At 40.5% G+C, this 26,527-nt stretch overlaps 1 protein-coding gene across 1 annotated transcript in view; it reads right to left on the bottom strand.

The window, feature by feature from the left end:
* The window catches only part of lama2 (laminin, alpha 2), a 234,998-nt gene extending 209,504 nt beyond the window's left edge, over positions 1-25,494 (bottom strand). The window contains exon 1 of the mRNA XM_086188853.1: positions 25,413-25,494. Coding sequence (XP_086044979.1) covers positions 25,413-25,479 — 67 coding nt within the window. The 5' untranslated portion in view covers positions 25,480-25,494. The remainder of the gene's footprint in view (positions 1-25,412) is intronic.
* Positions 25,495-26,527: the final 1,033 nt, after the last annotated feature.

Below are 26,527 nucleotides of genomic sequence, written 5' to 3'. Positions count from 1 at the left end.
AGTGATGGAATGACTGCATTGGACACAGTCTACGAGAGGAAAAAAAACAGAGGGAAAGCCAGTAATAAGTGCGTTGCACATGAAAGTGTGTGTATAATTCATCGTTAATAGACAAATGTTCACGATCCAAGAGCAGTCAGTCCTCCTCAAGAAGAAAATATACTCATGACACTAACGTATTATGTACCATGCATGCATCAACACACGCAGGTTTAACAAAAGGGAGTCAAAATGAAATGGTCTACCAACCTTCAAGAGCGATTAAGGAACCCAGCGCAGCCCAAACCCTGCATGTGCTTACACCGTACCAATTTTATTAAACAGTGATATCAAGGATCTCCAGCAGTTAACTTGTAATTAAGTGTTGTAATCATCTTTTATCCCCCCCTCCCCTAATTGACCTTGTTTCTTGTATTTAATTTGGGACCTTTCAGAGCCTCCAGTCTGATCTTATTCAATTCAGCTGCTGGTTATGCAGAAGCCTGCCAATGGTTTTAAGTAGGCCACCTGGAAATTAGCTCCGCGACTTCAAAAGTTTATTGAATGGGATTCCAGAATGATGACGGAAATAAGTGGCGTTTAACACAGGCGATTGACTTTAGGCTAGAACAACACTGGGGCGTGTAAAAGAAAAAAAGAGGGTTAAAATAAAAATACGTGTATTTAGGAATGGGAGCATTTTGCCCTTCTGCATTGTAATATTGACTTTGGCGATGTCAGAGGATTTAAAGCAGGTTGGTGACAATTCATCAAACAAACTTGATGCGGTTGAATTTTTGCCACAATGTTAAGCCACAAATATTTCAGCCCAAAAGAAACCATAGGCTGATCTCAAGAAATAAAGCTGACTCCAAGTTTAAGAAAGTATGCCATGAGAATGAAAGTCAGCTGTCTTACTTAAAACACAACTTGTCTTGCAGCTGCAGCGTTGCTCCCTGTGTGGACATTTGAAACTTGTTTGTTTTTTTGAACCAATAGATTTACTCTTGAATAACTTCACAACAAAGTAGGCTACTACAAATACACGCGTCGTACACCTTATTACTATCATATAAACATCTCATCCTGTGGGAATCATAGGGATAAGGAGGTAGTGTGGAGACGGTAAAGCAGTAGAATATTTTACAAATATGCCGTACTTGTAAAGGGATTTAATGTGTTTTAAAAGTGTATGGTTACTTGGTAGATGAAGGTTGTTTTTTTCCTTCTTCAAACCCCATCCACAGCAGTAAATGCTAATTCAGAACAGCGCCACACTGAGCTTCTCTGCACGGAAGACGGGCTGACCCACATCTACTGGAGGTAACGCCTGGAACACGCTGGAGACGTGCCTGATGCATCATGCCAGTTTTTAAGCAACCACGTTGGCTCTGTTTGTTATGCCACCATGCATGCACGGATTGCAAGGAGCAAGGTCTCACGGCTGTGCCGGTCGATTATAATGATGCTGCTGACTGCTCCGACCGTCACTATGCTCACGTTGGGGGGTGGCCTCACAGAGCAGCAGCAGTGCAATCATTTTCGCCTATCGTGGTGCTTAGTTTAAGTTATTGCCTGTTAGGGGTTATTATAGACTAAACTTACTAATTACACTGCTTTAACATTTTCCACTTGCACCTTTACCTTTAGGGATACTTCACTGATACCTAAACACAGTCAGACTTGGCTAGAAGTGAAACCCAAGACAAAACAAAAAAAAACAACAAAAAAAAATCAACATGTCCCAGAGGAGAGGAGAGCAGAGCAGAGCAGAGCAGAGCAAGACCTTTACGAGTTACTTTACTAACAGAGGTCTTTGTTAACAGGGTCTGCACCAGCCGAGGACAATGAGCGTGTTGAGATGCCAGAACAGAGCAGTGGGCTCCTCTAGGAATAAATATGCTGACGGACCACCCACCTCCCACCCACTGTCAGAACAAGCCTCGGGCCGGGCTGAATGCTTAGGTCGGCTTTCCTCTGCAGGGCCAAACAAGGTCAGCAGAAGAAACATAAAATATGAGTCTCACATATATTAAAAAGTGGATTATAGGAGCTTTGACAGCTCATTTTTTTCCTCAGGAGTCTTTTCTTCCAAAATGCAGGGCACAGAAACTAGAATTTCCTCTGATTTAAGAATAGAGAAGAAGGATAATACTTCATTGTACCAACATAAGGGACATTTCTGAGTTATTAGAATCATTTTCCTGGCAGTGTTAGGAAAACTTTTAAAAATACCTCAGACAATTAAATGTAAACCTTTGAAAAGAAAACTGCAGTACAAGTAATACATTTCGAAGAAGAACTGGGCTGCAGCGAGGGAATATGAGCTGTCAGTATTTATAAACGTCTGGGTCACGACCTCAACAAAACGTGACTGTAAACATCTAGCAAACATTAAGAGTTCATCAAAATGAGCATCATTCATCCATTCTCCATCAGGCCAATTATTCTATGATGCAAACACATAACACAAGACCATTTAGCCAACTTCCTCCTAAACAGGAAGTGACATTGTGGATCAACACACTCCACGATGACCTTGTTCAATCACAGATCGTTTTATTCCAAGGTGTTACCCGCCTATTAGGAGTGTCACAATTTTCAAGTCGTTGATTTGATTGGACTTCGTTATTTAAGACCTTTTTTTTTTTCTTAATTACATCATTATCCAAGTACCATGACCTTTGCAATTGTTGCACATACACTTGGTGTACAGTTAACATCAATATCAGTAAATCTGTTGTAAAGTACCACCATATTGGTATATTTATATATAAAAATATATTATTTTTATATATAAATATATAGAAAAAACTTAAATATTTGCTAGTTCCAGACCTTAAAATGTGAGGCTTTGACGGCATGTATCACTTTATGTTTTATACAGTCGATTGTTGATTAAGACTCTTTGGATTTTTGATTGTCGGATGAAAAAAAAGGAAATTTGAACACGTTATATTGGGTGATTTTCTTTACATAACATAGATATATTGATTCATCATGAAAATAATCAGCGGATGAATGGATGCGGAAAATAATCAAGTTGGAAAATTTGCTAACCTGAATGTGGGGATGGTGAAGAGGGTGCCTGAAACTCTGCTGCTGGTGACACTCGCTAACATCCTAAAGTCCTGTTCGGAAAGCTAGCAGCTCTCCAACTGTAACTAGAATCGTGATTCCACTCGTAATGTGCAAATAAAATGCACATTACGAGCAGTTTAGAACAAACTTTTATTCCACTGCAGTGCTGCAAATTATCTGCAGCCTCTGTGTCCACATTCTATCATTTTTCAAATATTTCATTTCATGTCAGATGTGAATATTTGCCCTGTATTAGGCCCTCTGTGGGTTTGCCTTGCGCCACAGTAATAGAAATACAAAAAAAATATAATGGAAATGTGAAATTACATCCTGAATATGTCCCTCTCTCAATAAACACACACAGAGACACACACACACACACACACACACACACACACACACACACACACACACACAAACGCAATATTGATGAAAAGCAACTGGAATAATGGAAAAGCAAAGATGTATACACAACACATACCCCCCGTCCCCCTCCATCTCCCTCCTTCACTTCACTCCTGCTTGTGGTTTCTTTTTTCTGTCTTTGTCTCACACACATGCACACACACTTGCTCACACTGAGGTGTGTTAAATCTATAGCTAACCAGGCCATTCCAACACTCTTATTCTTCTGATGCTTTATCAACTCAATCACAGAAACATTCAGCCCCCAAATAATGGCCTTTCTGTTTGCTGCCTCTTTCTATGTGCGACAGAGTGTGAGCGTAGGAGCCGTGCTATAAAAGACTATGCATGCGCCGCATACAAATCTTTCAGTAAAGCCAGAAATGACATTTCTTGAGTCTGTAACTGTTATTCCTTCATTTATCCACTCATCAGTCCAGCCAGGTGTATAAATTTTGTTTTTAACTGTGGAAGTTCCCAATGAGGAAAACCACACTTCCCTTGAACCTATAAAATGGTAGACTTGGATGATCTTACGTTGTAATACGCTATTAGCTTTTGTTTTGTCCTCTTTATCACATATCCCATATCTGTCGAGTAGTGCCTTGAAATGATCATCTCAGCTGAGGGGATCTTGTGTGTTGTTATTTGGCAGTCATTTTGAATCAGTAATTTTTGATTATATATTAGGAGTGACTCATTTTGTGCGATCTTCTTCTTCTCCGGTGCAAAATCAACAGCCCACTTTGTGTCCCAGTTTTGTTTTTTCTCTCTTTCTCTCTGTGTATGTGGTTCTGGAACAGTTTAGGCATTCTGACTTAGACCACACAGCAGGATAAGGTCATGATAACCTGGGTAGAGGAGGTGACCCTGAGGAGTCAAAGATCACGAGTGTGAGAGGTGAAAGGTTGCCTTAATACTGAAGGTCAAGACAAAAATCATCACAGCTGGTCGCACACACATCAAACCAACAGATGAAGCGACAGGCATTCTCAAAACATCTTCTTATTCACAGGAATAAACACAGTTATTCTGAAAATCCTGCTGTGGCCATGTGTTAGATCAAGTTTGCGTGGGTAGTCGTTGCAAGCAGCCCGTATTACTCTATAGTAAACTTCATACATACCTAACGAGAAGCTGCAGCTGAAATACAGCCTTCTCACTGCAGCCCAGTGCAACAACCAGCTTTGTTGTTGGGAGTCTGGGTCTGCAAGTAGTTTTGCTTTTGAGGTATAAGATCAGGCTGAGAACAAAGATAGCTCACATCTGGATTTATTTAACTTCTTTTTTTTTGAAAAGTTCAGACTAAACCGAAAACCACGGCGATATGAGAAAAGGACACAGTAAACTTAAATACTTGCTTTCTGCTAATACAAGCGACTACAATAAATTGAAGTCTGACGTGGTGTTTTTGCCTTGTCATGAAAGTGATTTATGAAATTGTGTTTCCACATTGTACAATAGATGCTATATAATGCATAGTTCTAAGATTGTATCTCCAGTTTCATGTTCTTCCTCCAGGCGAGACGCTTGGATATTCTCTCTGATCCTCCTCACTCTGCTGATTAAGACCACATAATCCTTTTTCTTGCCGCTGTTTTGTCTGTCTGCTCTTCCTGCAAAAATAAAGTATGCTGAGAAGAAGCCTCACTGACTGACCCAGAGAAAATGATTCAAACTGCTGATCAGCGTGGTAATCTTTATTCAACTTTATCTCTTTATTGACTGTTAGCCAGACTATTCTTAGTTCGACAATATCAGGTGGTATTAATATAAAAGAATGCTTCGACACTGACTTCACAACTTTGGTTTAACTAGATAAATTGAACTGTATCCGAAATTGCTGCCCTTCTTCAAAACTGAGCCCACGCAGCTTAAGCAGCTTGATGTATTCAATGTATATATGCAGCAGCGTTGATAAGAAAATGTTGCTTCAGTCCCTTTGATAACAATTTAAAAACAAACAGTCACGCTGGAAGTGTAGAAATGTCTTGATGCTAACACACAGTGCAATGCAAAAAAAAGTCAATAACTGCAAAGGCAGCAGCTCAGTCGCCCGAGTATTTTTCTCTAGCTAGTGTTTGGAAACGTGCTTTTGATTTGTTGCTGGGCTTCCCACATGTTTAACATGCACATGGCTGCCGGAGTATCTTAAGCAACCTATGTTGCACACAACAGTACATCATGACATCACCTTCGCCATGTAACAATAACGGGGATTCATTTGTCTTTGAACACAAGTTTTGTTATCTTGGTTGAGACAAATTTAATGATTCACAGTACTCGTATTTATCCATCTACAACTTATCACCAGCTTGTCATGAGTCTGTTATATTGGTAACAAACTGTTGCTTTGATTGACAGGTCAAGCTGCCCTTGTCAGCCCAACCCACAGCCTGAACACTCCACTTCCTTCAGTCTGTGGGTTGGGCTGACTCACCCCTCTTTTAGTTGTCCAGTGTTAAAAACAAATATTGTGTTTACGATTGAAATTTAGAAACAAACGTTAGAAATTTCGAAGTTGGGACTTAATTTCTCATCATAATTTTGTTCCTTACAAAATGAAGTATGCAAAAGAAAAAGGATAGAATATGAACATTACCCAACCCTTATACTTACCACGCTGCTTTTACTAAAGCTACAAAGACTGCGCAAGCCTGAGACGCTACATTCGAGTGCTGCCTTTTATTTATTGAACTATTTGCGGCTCTTAATTTAATCAATACACACAAATAAACTAACACCTTGAGCCGGGGATATTAATTATTGTAAAGCAAACCCAAAGCCCCAGCGATGACGTCAGTGACGTGAAGAGGTAGCAGATTTTTTTTTTCTTTTTTAAACACAAACACCGCAATTTTTTACATCATGGACTGCTATTATCTGATATTTGAAATAACTCCCGGGGAAAAAAAGGAAATTCACATATATTTAACTACTTGTATGGAAAATATTTTTTAAAAATGAGGGTTCTGTAATGTTTGAGATTGATCAAGATATATAAAAAAAACTTTCTTTCTTTTTTCCCCCCAAGGAGAGAAACCATTATGTTGAAAAACACCAATATTTGATGAGATCCCACTCCCTCATAGCTGGAAGTCACATCCACATTTGTGACTTGATCACAAAACAAGCCAGTTCATTCGATTAAAACTGTAATCACTGTATTTAAATCTCCTGAAACTGATGGATTCAAAAGCAAATCAGTACTGATTATAAAAGTTTGTGCAACCCATGTTAAAGCTCCACTACATGACCTACATAAAATATAATGAGAGCTTAAGAGAAAAACAACCCCAGACCAAAATCAACAAACTGAGAATTAACAGCCAAAGTTTCACTCCGAACATATAGTAAACCCAAGAAAATCAAAACTAGACCTGGGGGTTGTCTGTCTAGCTTTAAAGCTGTCTTTGAACTGCCTGTGTCAGACTGGTTCCTCCTGTAAAAGACAGCTTGGTGTGTTCGCTGTGGATAAACTGAAGTGATTTGAGCTGGAACAAAACAATAAGACCTCCAGAAACCAGCCGAGGAGCAGCAGCAAGACAAACAAACCCAAGACAGACGCTGAACTCAGATATGGCCGCAGAGGTTGTCAGTGGTACTCCTATGGAAGATGAAAGTGAGGTAGCAGAGAAGAGGAGCCGGAGAAGGAGATGGGGGAAGAGGCAAGGCTGAAATAGTAAAAGCAGGAAAGCTTTTTAGTGGGTAGAAATGTGGAAAAGGGCTTTAGACCCATCATCATTGATGGTTTTAAAAGATCCTGATTTTATGGGAGAATGCACACAAGTTTTATAAAAGTATAAATGTTATTCAGAAGTAGAGGAAGAGGAGTGAAGAGGGAGAGAAAAGAAGAGGAGGATCAGGAGGCCAGGGAATGAAAGGAGGACAGAACAAGCAGAGGGACAGCAAAGAACATAGGCAACAGGGGATGAAGGGTTATGAGTAGCGGAGGAGGGGAAAGTGTCTGGAAGAGTGTGCGCATGTGTGTGTGTGTGTGTGTGTGTGTAGGGGGCTCATTATTGACACCATGTGTTACCACAGGAAGCTCCTTGGGAAAATATAAGCACCCAGAAGATCAGAGAGAGAAAGAGAGATGGTGGAACAACATAGAGCGAGAAAGATGAAGAAACACCGGTCATTCCTAACTCTTCGCAGCTGCAGATGTGTGTGTGTGTGTGTGTGTGTGCGTGTGTGTTTACGCATGTGTGTGCATATGTGTGTCCAAGGGTCAGTATCGTAGGTTTTGGCAACTGTACATTCGTATGTCAGATGTTCAGTGTCTTCACCACAAGGTCAAACCATCAAATCAAAAAAAAAACAACAAGTTTTCAAATAGTCTCAAACGTCTTAATTTTAGTGAGGAAGAATTTTGTGTCATATGTTTCCATTGTGTTTGTCTGTGTTTATAGAGTGTGTGGTTCCACTGGGTCTTCTCCGTCTGTTTTTTGTAATCTGGAGGCTGCACATGCGGTTTTATTTTGAAAATGACCAGATGCCTATCCGTGTCTTTTGTGTGGGGACTTCCTGTCTGGTTTGATCTGCTCTGTGTAGCTTGATACAACATCCATCAAAAATAGACTCACCATGTATTCCTCATTAAGCGGCCTTGATTAGCTGCAGCAGCTGCAGCCTGCCCATAATGCAACGCAGGCCAAGGGCAAGAGTCATTGGAATAGATAATAAAATCAGTTTTCCGATACTGTATGCCATTAATTAAGTTTCATTTATATTGTATATACATACATTTCACTGTGCTTCACTGCTTCTTTGCACTCCATTCGGATACTAAACTGCATGTATCTCAGGCTCTAAACCTCTTCTCGACAATAAAATGCTATCTTTTCTCAGGCAATTATTATACCATGAAATCTCATTCAGTTGTAACCCGAGCCATGGTAGTCTCCATTTCTCAGAAATAACAGTAAATTTATAGTAACGAGCATATAACATTAAATCGTACCACTAAACACTTGTGCATTTTAAAAGAATTACGTTAATTTCCAGGCAGTTCACGATGAAAACTCGTGATTATTTCTGAGCGCAATTTGGACTAAGTTAAGGAATGTCCTCTTATTAAACCTGATGCTACTATGTTTTTTCTATCTATTCATCAGCCTTTCCTGAAAATCCCAATTTTTTCGGCACAGTTAACACTCTGTTGCCAACTCGCATGCACACCACGCGTGAACTCACATGTACACACACTTACCAATTCATCAACTCATTCCCAGTTTCTTTCTCTTGTCTCAGTCCACTATAGAATAAAGCTGGGCTGAGAAGCTATTGTGTGCCTGGAAGAATTAACTATTGATTTTCTCCTTAGCATTATCAATGCTGTTCTGACAACAAAACAGCGAGATAACACACAGGCGTACACACACAAACACACACGCACAACCACAGACCTAGATTTTGTTCTGTATGCTTTTTTAGGAGGCAGCACAGCCCCGCAGGGAAAAGCACAAATCAAATATTAACTCCACATTGTAAAACACATAAGCCAACAAATACACAATGATACATGCAAATAATTCAGTATACAAGAGCAAGTGAACCAAATATTTTGACAGTCTCATCTGGTATTCATTACAGCAAACAGTGTCCCATGAAACACTAGACAGTGTGTTTATGTATAGCATGTTTATGCAGGCCCACAGTATTCTCATTTTGTTTACTTTGGTATTATTAGGGCTGGGATGACAGAAAAATCAAAGACGCTCTTATTAACATCTGACGACAATAAAAATAAATCACTTAGAAATAGATTTCAGTGGAATTTTTTAGACTTTTTTTTTTATAACAAAAGCACGAGCTGCATCTGAGTGGAGCATTGTAAGCCTCCATGACTGAGGTCAGAAAGCAAACTGGAGACTTTTAAATGTCTCAAGCAACAATTTTCTCAAGTTTGGGGTCAACCTACTTGACCGCACTCAGCTGCTGGTAAACAGAAATCTGCTGTAGAAGGTGCAGTACTATCGCTTTCCTAACAAACCTTTTCATTCAGTTTGTCATTTTCCTGCCCGTCTACAAATCACACTCGTTGTATTCCCTTTATTGAAAAGATCATTTCGAGTAAAACTGTGCCTATATCACAAAAAAGTAAATGTGCATTCGAGGTGTGCCAATCAATTTGACAGTACAATAAGCTACATAAAGCTGTCAGACAGTGGCAGCAGAGGCAATATTACGCATGGCTGTGTCTGTAATAAACGGAGTAGAAGAAGAAGAGGAGCAGTCACTCGGTGAAAAATGATGAGAGATCTTGAGGAAAACCTTCAGTTGGACAAGCTGTAATAGTTTTTTATGTGCCAGTGAGTGGAATGTTGCAAAATGTCAGTGACAGAGTTTCAGGAATATCCATGATGACAGTGGTGGCAGAAAAGGTTAACCAGTCGTGTGAATTAAACATTCGCTCCATCAGAGAGGATTCCAAAACCTGTGTGAATTTACTCAAAACAGCATAACTCAATTTAAATGAGAGTTACAGCTCTTTTTTTGGGGGGGGGGGGGGGGGGGCGCAAAATAGGTTGTGTTTTGTTTGGTTTTAATTTTGCAGCCAAACGGCTCTTTCATTCATTGACACAATAAACTATGATAAGGAACCACCCGAAAAAATCCCTTTACAGGTAACTTGACTTAGATACAGACTTCTGAACAATGTAATACCTATTAAAATGAACTGCAATAAAATGAAAAGGACATTTCACATTTGGTTAGAAATCTTTGGTTTTCAACTCCTTTGCCTTCTCACATGGTCCGAATAGTTTTATTGCATGCAAAAATATAAACCCATGTACCGAAATATTATGTTTCAAGTTATGTTTCAGCTCACAGGGTTTTTTTCGACTCAAAATATGAAAAACTAAGGCTGTCAATCCATTATAATATTAAACTGAGTGATTGTTCAAAGTGGTATTTGAGACTTTATGTACTCCGATGGTAACTCAATTCAAATCAACAGTAAATGCAAATAACTGGTTGAGTCAAGAGAATCATCTGGCAGGGCTTTGAAACTGAAGAAGAAGAACCAGATTTTATTGTCACCAAGGGATCGAGCCCAGGGCGAAATTTGCAATCACACAACTCAAATGCCTGAAACAGCTATCACAAACAGTCACAATTATTACAGATTGAAAGTAATAATGGTACACTTCAGAATTTAACAACAGCACTAAACAGGAGCTAGGGGGAATCTCCAAGTATTCTGGTTTAGAGAGGCAAGGTAAGGAGGTTGGTGTTCCCATTAAAGAGCACGTAAGTGGCAGATATTCCTTTAACGTGGTTTATTCTGCGGTCTGTAATCACAATACAGGAAAAAACCAAACTAAGTATAAAATTAAAGTAATAAAGGCCTGTATTAACAAGCACAATATTATATTATTCATAAACAGCACCTCACAGGAGGTTCATGTATATAACTTATATGGATTAGCTTAGTTTATTCAAATAAGCATAAATTAACATCAGTCAACTATCAGATAAATAAAAAGTTATCACAGTGTCAGCATTTAACTATAAAGTAAAATGTAATGAAACTCACCTTCTGTCATTTACACTCAGAAATAAACCATGGAAATCAATGGGCAGAGGGAAAAAACACAACTAACTGCTGCCGGGCACGTATCAAAAGCGAGAACTCGCTGCTACTTAACGTATACCGCACGCGAGTGTGATGCGTTCTATAGCCTCAGGAAAACAATGGTGCATTCAAGAACGTAAGACATATGAAAACTTAGCAATAAACTTATAATTTGTAGTAAACTAATCAAAGAAATGAACACAACATGGACTTTCGAACAAGCACATATACATTTGTTGTGTATGTACGCTAAACTTGAACAGTCCGTTGTCCCAAAGGAAGCAAGTGAGCAGTGAGGCATCGCTCTCAGCAGCGCCGCCAATTTGCAGAAGATATGGTTCATCTATTTCTGCTGAAGTTTCGACTCATCATCCACAGTGTAACAGGTGCTTCCAGATTTAACAAACTACAATAAAGTGGTCCCTCGTTAATCATGGGAGTTTCATTCTAAAATAACCCTCAATAGGTGAAATCCGTGAAGCAGTCAGCTTTACAATTACTATCGCCGCGTAACTTCTACCTTCCTTTAGCATGTCCAGAAGTCCAACTTGTTGTGCGATGCTTCGCATCTTCCTCTGCCTTTTGGGTGCTACTGCAGGGGCCTTTGACGGTGCAGAACGTTTCGTCGACATTGTGGGGTTTGTTGGGGAGAAAACTTGCAAACATACAGTACAGCACTTCAGAGTCACACTGTCAGTGATCCAAGATTTATGTAAATTTGGCAAGCTGAACGCGTTCTGTACTGTACAGGAGACACGGCGCGGAGGAGATTGATTGACAGTGGTCTACAGCCAATCAGGACGCAGAACACAATGCGTTGTAAAAAAAAAAAAAAAAGCATGCAAAATTGCACAAAAAAAATCTGCAAAACTGCCAGGCCGCAAAAGGTGAACTGCGTTATAGCGAGGGACCACGGTACAGGCCAAAGATCAAGAATGTGCATGCTGGTTGTTAAAAAAAGGGAAAAAAAAGAAGAAAGAAACAAATTGTCATTAAAAGGAATTCAAGTAAACTCTGAACTACAGTGCTGGCTTTGAAAGCTCTAATAAAAATGTTAATTGGAAATTGGAGCTTTACTGCTGAGGTATTAAATAATGTGAATTGTTCTGCTACGCTATTTTTCAAAAGTGTATTTTAAAAGCCAATGTCATTATCACACCATCATGTTGTTAACCATACTGTGTCTTTAACATCACAATTCAAATCATTAACTACTCTTATATGATTACATGGGCCAATACAATTAGCATAAACTAAAGGTCACCATGGTTAAGTCAATTATCTTCTAGTCATTATTTGTGTTTCTCAGAATCATTTGCATTCAGCAGAGAAGAAGATCCTGCTGCTTCTCTTTTGTCTCTTCTTGTATGTTTTCCCTTTGAACACAAAGAATAAACCTGCTTGACTTATTACTCTCTAGCTACTTTTTACCCCAACCAACATCTGACATTGTTATATCATTTCATCTGAAATCTTCTCTTGAGGTTAGAGCACCATCCAATTTGTGTGTGTGTGTGTTTTGAATGTTTTGTGCCAAAAATACATCCAAACAAATTACACAAGTACACAAGGGTATATACACAAGAGTTTGGGGCAGGGCTGGGAAATTAATTTTTCTACAGGGGGCCACAAGAATAGTGTTGGAGGGCCAAACAAATGATAACATGAACTTAATTCTGCTCAATATTAATTTTCTCCCATTGTAAAAAGTTGTAAATTAGATATTCTGATTAGCTGCTAGTGGTAATCACAAGTGTAGGAATATTCTGCAAATATCTATGTAAATTTATAAATTGTAGTGTAGGTCGAAGAGGACAATAATATAAAAGTAACACGCATTTTTAAACAAAAACAATCATTGCATCACTGTTTCATTTTATTTTTAACTTGTAAATCTTCACAAATAATGAAAAGGTGTTTAGCAGTATGTTAAAGATAAGCAACTGATAAACTTCATCCAAAAAGCAGTAAGTGCTTTTGATGTCAGTTTACTTGTTCAGTGGGAAAATCCAGTCCGTGGCGTAGATTGTAAACATTAAGCACAGTGACCTCTGTACGACAAACTAAGCACATGGCTTTACCTTTACCCTGAGCTAATACCCTGGCTGTACCTAGAGGTTCCCATAACAGTTATGAACAGAATCAGAAACAAAGGGCAGCCCTGGCGGAGTCCAACCCTCAATGGAAATGAGTCCGACTTACTGCCAGCAATGCGGACAAAGCTCTGGCACCAGTCATAAAGGAAGTGAACCATCCAAATCAGGCAGTCTGATACCCCATACTCCTGGAGCACTGCCCACAGGAAGGCTGAGGTGTGTGATCCCATGATAGTTGGAACACACCCTCAGGTCCCCCTTCTTAAAAAGGAGAACCACCAACCTGGTCTGCCAATCCAGAGGTACCGCCCCGATGTCCATGCAATGCTGCAGAGTCGTGTCAACCAAGAAAGCCCCACAGCAACAAGAGCCTTGCAGAGCTCCAGGTGGATCTCATTCACCCCCAGGGCCCTGCCACCAAGAAGATGTTTGAGCACCTTGGCAACCTCAGTCCCAGAGACAGTAGAGCCCACCATTGAGTCCTAGGCACTTTCTCTTCATTGGAAGATATGTTAGTGGGATTGAGGAGATCTTCAAAAGTATTCCCTCCACTGGTCCACAACATCTCGAGTTGAGGTCAGCAGCACTCCATCTGCACTAAACATGGTGTTGACAGTGCACTGCTTCCTCCTCCTGAGATGGCAGATGTTGGTCCAGAAACTCTTCTAAGCCGTCCAGAAGTTGGTCTCTATGGCCTCACCAAACTCTCTCATGTCTTAGTATTTTGCCTCTGCGATCGCCAAAGCTGCATACCACTTAACCTGCTGGTAACTGTCAGCTGCCTCGGGAGTCCCCTGGCCCAAAAAGGGCTGATAAGGCTCCTTATTCAGCTTAGCGGCATCCCTCACTGCCGATATCCACCAACAGGTTCTGGGATTATTGCCACAACAGGCACCAACCACCTTACTGCCACAGATTCACCCACTTGGATTTGGATTCACTGCCTCCCTTAGAACATAGTCAAAGCTTTCCCAGAGGTGGGAGTTGAATTCCCTCTGACAAGAGACTCTTCCAGACATTCCCAGCAGACCCTCACAATGCATTTGGTCCTGCCAGGTCTGACCAGCATCCCCTCCCATCATTGGAGCCAACTCACCAGCAGGTGGTGATCAGTTGACAGCTCCGCCGCCTCTTCACCCAGATGTCCAAGACATATGATCACAAGTCGAATGACACAGCCACAAAGCTGATCATCAAACTGTGGCCCAGGGGTGTCCTGGTGCCAAGTGCATATATGGACACCCTAATGCCTGAACACAGTGTTTGTTATGGACTATCTGTGACAAGCACTGAAGTCCAAAAACAAAGCACCACTCAGGTTTAGATCAGAGGGGGCCATTCCTCCCAATAACGCCTCTTTGGGTCTCACTGTTGTTGCCAATGTGAGCACTGAAGTCCCCCAGCAGAATGAGGGAATTCGCAAAGGGAGCACTCTCCAGTACTCCCTCTAGGGAATCCACAAAAAAAGGGGGGGGGTACTATGAACTGCTATTTGGCGCATAAGCGCAAACAACAGTCAGTCAGTCATACCCCCACCTGAAGGCGGGGGAGACTACCCTCTTGACCACCAGGTTGTTGCCCCCCTGCCCGTCGCCTCTCACTGCTAGTAATGCCAGAGTGGAAGAGAGTCCAACCCCTCTCGGGAGGACTGGCAGCAGGGCCCTTGCCCATGCGTTGATGTGAGACTGACTATATCTATCTGGAACTTCTCAACCTCACGCACCAGCTCAGGCTCCTTCCCCACTAGAGCGGTGACATTCCAAGTGCCCAGAGCCATCTTCTGCAGTCAAGGATCAGACTGCCATGGTCCCTGTTTTTGGCTGCCACCCATCTCACACTGCACCCGACCCCTTTGGCCCATGGGTGGTGAGCCCATTGGAGGGGGGGGGGGGGGGGGCACACTGTCTGCCCAGTGGGGCTCCATGGGTGAAGGATCGGCCATCAGACGCAAAGACACCATAAACATAAAATCAGAGATTCAAAACGTCATTCAATTTTAACCTCTGACTATTTTCTTCTCTGGCTCATTGACAGGAAGGATGCAGCAACATTCAAACTTAATACCTGGCTAATTTTAGCTCTCAGAGGATTCCTCCAACACCCCATGCCCTACACACACACACACACACACACACACACACACACACACACACGCACGCACACCTGTCAGCGGTCCTGTGATCTATGTCTTTGGCACAATGTCATCAATTAAATCTGGGCTTCCTCAATACTAGTCAAATAGTGTTTGACAATAAACATGACACATACAGTTAATGTCCTACAACAAGACTAATTCCATAAATCAACCTCACCAAAATAAAATGAAGAACCTTTCATCTATTGAAGACGACAAAAAGCAGATAAACTGTATACTTGATCGAAATGTTGAATATAACACTACTCCTGTCAGCCTATTTAACACATGTTCAGATGTTTTTAATGCAAATTTCAAATCTGTCAATCACTAGGCAGATTAGGTTTGCAGACATGGTTGTGAGGGAGTTTAACCAACATCAGAATGGAGGAAGAAATTGGATATAAAATTGAAAGTCTCCCTTGTGTTAACTGTTTACCTTGGTGGTAGAGTTGTGATGGTGCGGGGATAAATTGGGCCCGACAGTATCAACTGATGTTACCTAGAAAAAAATCTTAATTTATGTCCTGAGCAGGCTGGATTACTTATCAGCTCTGTTGACCCAGTTAGAACTTTATAGACAGTTCAGGTGGGCTGCTTCTGGATTACTGGCCTCCAGCTCCTCCAGTCAAAGCTAACCATGGTTAATTTGGCTTCTCTGCTGCCTAAATGCAGAACAAATTACCTGAATAGAAAAGTCATGTAACAATAACCACATAATCAAGGTGTTAACATGAATTTCTTATTGAATATACCATTCACATCCCTTTTCACATGCTTCAGATTAAATTCTGGGTAATGGTTGAGGGCACCCACCAACGTTAGATCTCCATGTTGTATGTCACAGCATTCTCCTTAAAAAATGTGACCAGAAACCTTTCTGCTACCTACCGTGACGTGGCTCAGTGCTGCAACGCGGATACACACCTGTAATAATTATCTCACACACCATCCATGTCATTCACCGTGACTGCCAGCGTCTTTACAATTCTACAATTTCATTTGGCAGATGCTTTTGTCCAAAGCAACATACAGCTCAAGCGAGAATTTAGATTGGAGGGAAAGCCTTTGTAAGTACGACAAAGTGCGTCAAGTTTCTTCCCTCAGCCAGATGCATCAGACTGTAGATTCAACTGTTATAGGAAATCCTTTGTCCCATCCATCAAAGTCCTTAGTTGCATGTAATAATGCTTTATTCAATCTTAACTGTACACATGTACATTTTAGGATGACTCTGTTGATGCTAAGGTATATAATGTTGCCTACCAATAACCTACCATAACTGTACTGTCAGTGTGCAAATTCTTGGCAGTCTATACATGTACAGTAGATAAGTCCATGGATATGGGTGACAGTCTAGACATGTACTATTGGTATTATGAGTGCATGTATATGGGTGACAGTCTACTCATATTCATAAAACTGGTTTAATGTGGAATTTTTACATATACAAATGTAGCCAACTGTTCAGGGTTAGGGTTTTTTACAAGTTGAAAATCTGGCTATTTACTACTTTTTTCATTTTCTTTTGGAGGTTTTTACTTTTTACTTGCCTTAACTGTTTTGTTTTATTGTTTTTGCCTTAAATATATACTTTTTTATCCAAGAAAGTCTCATTGAGATACAGTATCTGTTCTGTAAGAGAGTCCAAGCCAAATGAAAGCTGAAAAAGACAACAAAATAAAAATACATACAAGAACGACTGACATCACTAACAAAAACTTATAAAACCATGTATAGTATACAAGGACAAGTAGAAACGCAAAACAGGAAACATGTAGCAATACAAAAATAATTAATCATATTTCTTGAGTTGCACTTGCATTTTGAGTTGCCTCTGGCTATGACAAGTGCTGCAAAAAATAAATTTGCCTTGACTTGCCTAGACTAAACACTTCTAAATCATTCCTATCTTTCAGATTTCTTTTCTTCCTTGACCCATCCTTCATTTCTTTCCTGTCTGCCTTCCCTTCCATCTTATTTTCAAGGGCACATTGATTACATGCAGTAAATTTGGGTTCCAAGCTGAGAAAGTCTGACAGATTTCCCTCTGGTGTATTTCATCAAATCCATTCAGCTAAGCTCGGCTGCTCTCACATTAACATCGCAGACTGGGATCAACATATTTTAGAAACATTATAGCATTGGGATGAATTCACCTCATAAAAATGTTGATTTCTCTGATGGGTAGAAAAGCCCATTCTGGATTCACGTCGCATTCACTAAGATACCTCTAGTGAGTTCACAGCACATCACATCAGCCCAGCTTGGTTAAATCCACATTACCATAAACTTATAAACAAATCTGAAGTTGCCCTGAAGAGAACTTTTATCTACAAATTAACATTTTATTCCAATATGTTTAGCATAGCAGATAGTTCACACTATCAGGTTACACCTTTGATTATGTCACTTTGATAAACCTCGACAGGAAAATCAGTCACCCACTGATAGTTTTTTTTTTTTTTCATGTGTACTTTGAAGTTTTAGCAGGACAGGAATCACACAGGTTTGGTAAATAAATATGCTGGTTTCTGCGTTGGTTTAAAATCTTGTCTGGTTTCATCCCTCACTGGGTTTCTTAGCAAGTTCACTTCACGTCCACTCATGCAAATCCAGGCCAGGAACATTCACATTAATACACACTCTTCCAACTCCATCAACTTGGCTGGCAGAATCTCAGAACTGCTAAAATTTTTTGCAGGTGACAGCAGCATATTTTTGACTTTTTCTTGTCATTTCACCAGCCGCATCCATGCTGCTGCCACTCATTCCATGCAAAGTCATGATGTATAATGGTAAGACTGATGTACAATCTATGAAAATGAAGTTTTTACGGAAGATAAAACATTTACAACATGCAAGTTTGTAGATTCTTGTTGATTACAGTGGACTTTTATTTTTTTACTATTAATGTACTTCAATGTTTTCACAGCATTGCCAACTTGCTTGTTTTTTCAGATCAGTGGTCTAGAAGTTAAAGATTCACAACAAAAATCTGCCAAGTCTTACTTTAAAACCTCATAAAAATGTGATTAGAAATCTTAATGTCCAGATTGAACAGAAAGCTGAGTGCTATTCACGTCTGGGATTTTTTTGCATTTCCTGCAGAAACAAGTAGCCAGGGAGGGACTTGTGACAGTAGCCAACACATCTGCCATGAATCTGAGCATCACTTTTCGTACTCTGCTTGAGGTCCCGGTGACAGAAAAAAAACACTAATAGAGACGATTAGTTTGTCGGTGAAGAATAACCCATCAGAACCAAGACTTTTTTTTGGGGGGGGCGAATTTGGCTCCAGTCATCCAGGAATGAGTGAGTGCCATATAAGCTAACTGAGCTAACCGTCTAACAGCAGCTAATCAGGACAAGCAAAGCTATCTAACTATCTGTAAGTGTGATCAACAGGCATCCGTCAAGTTCCCGAGCAGTATTTTGTCCTGATTTGGCCATGTTCACTGAAAGGCTGCTTAGCCGCTACGGCCAGCAGCATTAGCAGTCACTTTAGCAACAAGTAAAGCCCTCAAAAATGTCTGCAAACACCTGATGGATGAGTCAGTGCAGCTGGAGGATGACAGAGGGAAGTGTGTTGTAGCACAGGCTCTAAAATGATCCCTCTGTAACCTTATAATCTTCTCTTTAAAAAGAATTCATTGTGATAAATAAATAAACAATTCATTTTATTTTGAAATGAATAATTAATTCAATTCACAAAGAGTTGTTTCAAAAGTGTTTAAAACGAAGATCCCCAGGTGATCAATTTCCTGGTCCGTTCCCGGTCAGTACTTCCTGTTTGGACAAAACCCTGGTCACTGGTACACAGAGAGATAAAAATAAATCTATCATCATCCACTGGGCAAGGGTCAAAAATAATCTAACAAAGTTGTATTAATTATTGACTAATGTTCAACAGTTGCTGATCTCTATATTGTTAAATTTAAAATCTTGTGAAGCGGTGAGAGAAACCAGTTGATTGTCGCCAATCTCGCGCGGTGAAACCCCGCAAAGCTCATTCATGCACTGACTCGGCTCTGGAGTTAATAGCTGTGAAAAGGTGCTCATGGCGCAAGCCTTGGCCAAGCCACAGCTAGCCTGACTACCTCATGTTACATGCGAACCACGAAGACACTGATCATTTTAGTGGTTGGTCATCATTCAGAATGTTCTGTTTCTTACTTTAGATATTTTTTAAAGAGGATGTTGATGAGATTATTTGATATGTCGATTTCATGTTGCAGTAATTAAAAGGGGGGGGGGGGGATTTGTAGCGCATTCTCTCATTGTTGTGCAATGACATATATAAGCACGTTGAACCTTAATACCTGCAGGTTGCTGTGAATATTGCTGCATTTCATACAATTCTGACCAGGTTAAAGGAGCATTTCATATTTTATTCACTCTGTAAAATTATCTTTTGTTAGTTATCAATGTGACCACAGTCCAGCGAAGCTTGAACATCATGAAAAAAAGCACTTTGAATGAATAGTTTCACATCTGCAAATGCAAACTTGAACTGGATATTATTTGTTGTACAACTAAAGCTCTGAGAACACGACTGAAGCTAATGAATGCAAAAAGAGTGTCACTGATTAGTGATATTTCATGGGAAATTAGACATTGAATGTGATTTATACAGACAGTATGTGCATGCAGTAAGTCGTTCGGGTCTTGTCTAACCTCCCTATAGGTCAGGTTTTTTGTTGTTGTGTTGTTTTTTGATGTTGTGACCTTGCATCAACATCCCACCTGTTGTAGCACCTCCTGCAGGGAACATGTGAGGTTCAAGGTTCCAGATCTTAGGTCCAAAGAGATTTCCAGTGTCACTGGACGGCGAACCAGGTCAAACCACTGATGCTGAATCCTGATACGTGCAAAGATTTTTTTTTATCACCCTCCCTAATGGACTGTGTGGTAGGACACATAAACATCGACGCTCTGGAACTGACCGATTAAAGGACCCCAACTAGAACAGTTGACTTTGGGAACACTTTTTTGGGCTTATTTATTTTAGTTTGTTATTTTTCATGCATTGCGTTTCAATGTGATGCATTTCACTGTTATGAATTTGTAATAATGAGTGACCACACTCAACTCAAACCACTGTTATGGCATCAGTGATATTCAATAACTGGCTCTTAAAAATCTAAAGTCTCCTGATCCTGCTCAAGTTACGACTATTGATTACTATTGATAAATTTCTTGTGCTCTGTCATAACATCATGAAAAGCGTTACAATGCTCTCCATAAAATATGATCCAGTTTAACCCAAATAATAAAGTCATGTTTTTGCACAGTCATCAGTGAAGCACCCCCACACACACACACACACACACACACACACACACACACACACACACACACACACACACACACACGCACACTCCTTTCTGGCAGCTTTTTCACTTGACTGATGATGATTGACAGGTTGGTTGAAATTGGTTGGCACATGCTGAAGGATATTTTTTTATTATTTGTAATTTCCTTGCCATACTTTTTGAATAGGAGAACAATGTGACGAAGGATCTGAACTGAAAGGGTAAAAAGAAAATTCAATTTCAGCTTTACTTTAATTATTTGGCGAGAACGACACTATTTCATATGCTAATATTGGAGGGATCTGATCATATTTGGTAGAGGCTGACCTCGCAGCATCTATCATTACTCTTTAGATTCACATTACAAACTCTTACTGCACAGTTTATTTCAAAAATTAATGGCCAGAAATGCAGGATACCCTACTTTTCCAACTGCCCACTTCAAACCAAGATAAACTGGAACTACCACCTCGCTGTTGTATAATAAAAGGTTGAGATATATAATTCAAGTGAATTATTGTCAGTGTTCAACATGCTGTGAGAGTGCAGAGGATTGCTAGAGAGCTTAGTCACAAAGTGGAGCCACAATCACCTGGAGCTCACTATCTGAAAGCCAATGAGTTTGTGGAGGGCTAGAGAGGAAGAGGAGCCCACCCCCACCCCTGCTCCCCATCCTGGTTGTCATCCAGGGTGAGGTAGTGAAGAGGGTGCAGTCATACAAGTGCCTTGGGGTCCAAATCAATAACAAAAACAACCTGGCTCACAACACAGAAGCTTTTTTCAGTGTGTGCAGCAGAATCCTACAGATACAAACTCCTACGCACACACACACAGACACACACACACGAACACACGCGCACACACACACACACACACACACACACACACACACACAAAACCCAGCAGCACTGAATATTTACACTATCACCACGGTTTCAGGACGGGCACCCAAGATTAGTGTCACCACAATTATCTGACCAAATGTGAAATATGCTCACACTCATCTGTTTCTGAGTAATGGCATCAAAAATAAACTGAGTTAAAAACATGGTATGTGAGGTCAGGGTGACCTTTTACTACCTAAATCTAATCAGTTCATCCTTGAGTCCAATGTTTGTGTCAAATCAAAAAATTGCATACTTGTTAGAATGGAACTGATAGGCAAATAAACAACCCAAACACATGAAAAAGAACTCAGAGAGCACATCCTTCCTTCTATGAGACCTCAGCTAAACTCAGTGTTGAAAAAAAACCAAATTTCCACTGTGTCAAAGAGCAGCACGGTGGTGCAGTGGTTAGAGCTGTCGCCTCACAGCAAGAAGGTTCCGGGTTCGAGCTCTGGCTCGCAGACAGACTGGCGACTGGGGTGAACCCCGCCTCTCGCCTGAAGACAGCAAGGATGGAGCCCATCCTTGCTGCTTATCCCTTAACAGGATAAGCAGTAGAAAATGTATGGATGGATGTTTTGAACAGATTTGCCCCCTGTTTTCATTGGTCCCTCCTCAGCCCATGGCATACCCATTTACCAAGTTTGGTGAAAATACAGTAAGCTACACTGTTTTTGCGCAATCATGTTGACAGGCAAACTGAAAATTTGATCCATGCAGGAGACATAAATATGGAAAGTGTCTGGTCAAACTGTTTGAAATGACAAATGAACTTAAAAATGTATCAACTGATTTTCCATCCATCCATCCATTTTCTTCCGCTTATCCTGTTAAGGGTCGCAGGGGGGTGGAGCCTATCCCAGCGGCTTTCGGACGAGAGGCGGCGTTCACCCTGGACAGGTCACCAGTCCATCACAGGGCCAACACATAGAGACAGACAAACATTCACACTCACAGTCACACCTACGGTCAATTTAGAGTATCAATCAGCCTCGTCCCCTCTTGATGTCTTTGGACTGTGGGAGGAAGCTGGAGTACCAGAGAGAACCCACACAGGCACAGGGAGAACATGGAGACTCCACACAGAAAGATCCTGTGCTGGAGCCAGGCCTTGAACCCGGAACCTTCTTGCTGTGAGGCCACAGCGCTGACCACTGCACCACCGTGCCGCCCTCAATTGATTTTATGCACAATAAATATTATTCTTGTTTGCCTCTGTTATCCATCAATTCTGCGATAAATTCTGAACAGCAGACAGTATTGTCTATGAAACGCACCAAAACTTTTTTTTTTACTGTAAACTGGACTACTTCCATTCAATCTGGATTCATATTTTCGCAGTGCCCTTCTTTCTCTATGTCCTCTGAACCTTTCTTCTACCTGTTTCACCTTCCTCACTCTCTATTTCAACCCTTCTCCTCCCCTTCCTCTCTCATTGTCTCCTGGTGTTTCTCAGGGTTTGGTTGCTGATAGAGAGCACGCCTGGTAATGAGGCTCCTCACGCAGGTGGCTTCTTCTGCCCTTTCCTATACTCACTTTCTCTGCTGTCTAACACACACACACACAAACACACACACACACACGCACACCACACATTACATCCCCCTCTACTCCCCTCTGCAGGAGGTCCAAAGCCCTCTTGGGTTAATAGCGCAACATGTTCTGAGGAGGATAAATAGCAAAGAGCATGACAAGTACTAGATTTGTTTCATTTCTCAAAACGCTCGCTCCACATGAACGAGTTACCCAAGCGACTCAATGACAATTTTCATGTAAATATATTGTCCTTTTTTGTTCTAAAATTTTTCTGCAATGTGAAAAGTAGAAAAAAAAGGACTAACTACTCTGAGAATCAATATTTTACATGAATATTTTGACTGGTATTGTGCGCCGTGTTAGATTGATTTTGTCCTAGCTGTCAATCCCCATCTATGGAGGCGCCCATTTTTCATTGTTGTCTGTGATACGGCCCCTAACACACATAGCCCATAATTAATCTTTCACAGCCTCACAAACACAGCAGAAAGAGCAGCAGCAGCAGCAGCTATTCTCAAGAGAGTTTCACGACATGATTCAGTTGGTTCAACTAAATTACAACAAACACTGACTATATTCTCACTTAACCCTACCAGTGTCATCCCAGATAAATTGACTTGGTTCTATTTATCATCATCTGATGGGTCTGTCTGTAAAAATGCATGAAAGGTTAATTTACTTTGATTAATTACAGCCAGAGACCTTTATTGCAAATCATTCCCCCTCTATATCTTAGCTTCCCTTAGCCTTTACACAATCAAATGGATATGAAAGAAATGATCTGTAAAAATTCTTGAGGAAACATTATGTCAGTCAAACTGGGTATTCATTCAAATGTTCACAGTTTAGCAAAAAGGTCTGTTTCTGGAAAGAGTTTTAATACTTAGATCAAGCATTCATCTGACTGACTTTCTCTAAGAAAGGGGTCAAAGTTTATAGCTCGAAATCAATGACTCGACAATGTTGCTTTCTTAAGAGTTACATGGATCAAAACTTTAAGTTAGGCTAAAACTGTTAGCTTTTTGATAATTGATCAGGAAAAAAACACCACACACAACGCTAAAATCCATTGTTTATAAAAAGCCCGTAAAATAATGTCTCGACACAACGAAATTAAAAATCAATGATTGTTATAACTTCATATCAGTAAGAAAGCGAGACCTGGCAAATCACAGAAAATCCAAAACAAATAGAGAACACTGTCAAAGGTTAACCGAATAGCTTGCCAAGAACAAATGACTCTTTTATTTTGATATAATCTAAATCCTTTAAACTGTGAGATAACTTTTAGAAATGTTATATAGCTTAGAATTGCCATCACTGTGGGTATAATTATAATTCAAATGAAGTACATGGGCTGCTGGAAAGCTTTCAAATGTTTTTGAATGTTATTCTCAAGGTAATTCACACAAAACTAGAAGAAGCGATGGCTTTGACCCAACGTTATATCTTACATCTGGAAGACAGCATCATAACATACCATGGAGTCTAATTATTCTATGTTACTTGGTACATTTTGAATCAATCGGTCCTTTTCCAAGACAAAATGGTGTTCAAGAGTGACTACATACCAGCAAGATTTTTTGCTGAACCTTGATTTTGTCACATTTGCTATGCTTCCAATGTTTTGTTTTTCCTCATATATCAATTCGCATTATTTTCTTTCATTTGCATATACACTGTATACTGTATAACCTTTGGTAAAACGTTCGACACAGTATATGTCAGTACTGACCTTCTGCCTCTGCCTGTTCTCTGAAAATGTGCACTAAATTAAATTTAACTAAACTTTATGAAGTACAGTGAGTGTGTGTGAGGAACTGGGACCACTGGAAAAGGTGAAGACTCCGCAGGTGGTAAGCTAATCATGAAGTTCATTTGTGAGCTACTTGAGTGAGTTCACAAGGGATAAAGATATATAATGGTGGCTAAGCAGAATATAAAATGGACACACGAGCACACAGCTCTGTTAGGTCCAGGCAAGCTGACCCAAAATTTGACCCCTTAATTTGATTTATGAGGCTAAAACATTACGCTAACACAACCAACAACAGTTCTGTTTGGCCAAGTCTGACAAGTGCTCAGTTGTGTCAAACACACACACACACACACACATTTATGTCGGAAGAACCTTATCTGAATTTGCCTCAAAGGTTCTCTACAACTTTTAATTTAAAGTGAGTCAATAATGACAAACATTTCTGGCTTAGACCCCACTGATTAAATGTTTGAAAGTCTCTTGTGTGCCATCATGTAGCCCAGCTAGTCAGCGCAGCTGCGGCTGATTAGCTCATTAAGGCTGCAGAAGCCCAGAGTGGGCGACTCATTTGACTGCGGGTATTGATTAATGTCGCTATTGATCAGTGGTCATACATCTGTCGGTCTCGCGGGACTTACCTCTCTGCTGAGCGGAGCAACATTGCCATAGCAACGCCGTCAGAAGCGCGAGCAGGAGTCGCTCCATGTTGCCCAATGTAAAGTTTGGAATTACGCCGCGGCGTGCGGCTCTCAGCTGAATGAAGAAGTTATTCCAGATTCTCTCCACCCCTCCTTCTCCTCCTCTCTCCTCTCTCCTCCTTCCCTCCAGCCAGGTTGTCACAGATGGAGGGAGGAGGAAAGGGAGGGAGTCATGGGAAAATATGAAAAACTTGTACACAAATCCACAGTGTCATAAAAAAAAACATCTGTCAGATAGATAGATAGAAAGATGGATTGAAGTGTAAATACTATTGTATGATTGGGCCTACTAACATTTCATAACATTTCACCAGTTGTTATGACAGCCTGTCATAGCTCTCATTTATTATACTTCATCAGCAACTCTAACTAATGTTTGCTGCTGGTAACTCATGAATATGTTCACCCCATTTATAAACCTAAGAGGTGTAACAAATGTTAGGTTGAAGTCTTTTAATTAAAGCTCAGAATGCAACAAAACAAAAACAAACAGCTAAACTGAACAAACCAACATTAAAAGAGAAGGTAAAGTAGAAGAATTGGATGGACAAACACATCAGAAGTGCTAGCCGAGACTTGAGGGGCTCCTCAATGGCTCCTCCTGGTGCCCTGCACAACTCAACACAGTCTGGGGCAAAAACACTGAAGAAGCCTGACACACAAGTATATTTTCTTTTCTTTTTTTCAAAAAGTATAAGGCAAGTATAAGTTTTGTGGTATTTATCCCTCACTAAGTCATTGAGTGCATTGTACAGGCTGTTTATTCCTTCACAATTCAAAACAAATTATAATGTTACAGTCCAACAACTTGACAATCACTTCACACACCTGTGCACGGTATGGGGGAAACCATAGTGTATGAGACTCTTGCATTTGTGTGTGTGTGTGTGTGTGTGTGTGTGTGTGTGTGTGTGTGTGTGTGTGTGTGTGTGAGTCAAACTTTCTCAGACCTTTAGACCTCCAGATGCAGAGAGCCTGACTCCGCAGACAGGAAGGCTGAAGATGAGCTCTCCTCACTGGCCTCGGATCTCTGAGCAGCCCTGGAGGTCTGCTGG

Source organism: Aulostomus chinensis, chromosome 20, assembly GCF_037954235.1.
Source record: "Aulostomus chinensis isolate RoL2024-O1b breed Wild chromosome 20, RoL_Achi_v1.0, whole genome shotgun sequence".
Lineage (NCBI taxonomy): Eukaryota > Metazoa > Chordata > Actinopteri > Syngnathiformes > Aulostomidae > Aulostomus > Aulostomus chinensis.
The sequence above is the reverse complement of the archived record's forward strand: the minus strand, read 5'-3'. Positions and strand labels throughout refer to the sequence as shown.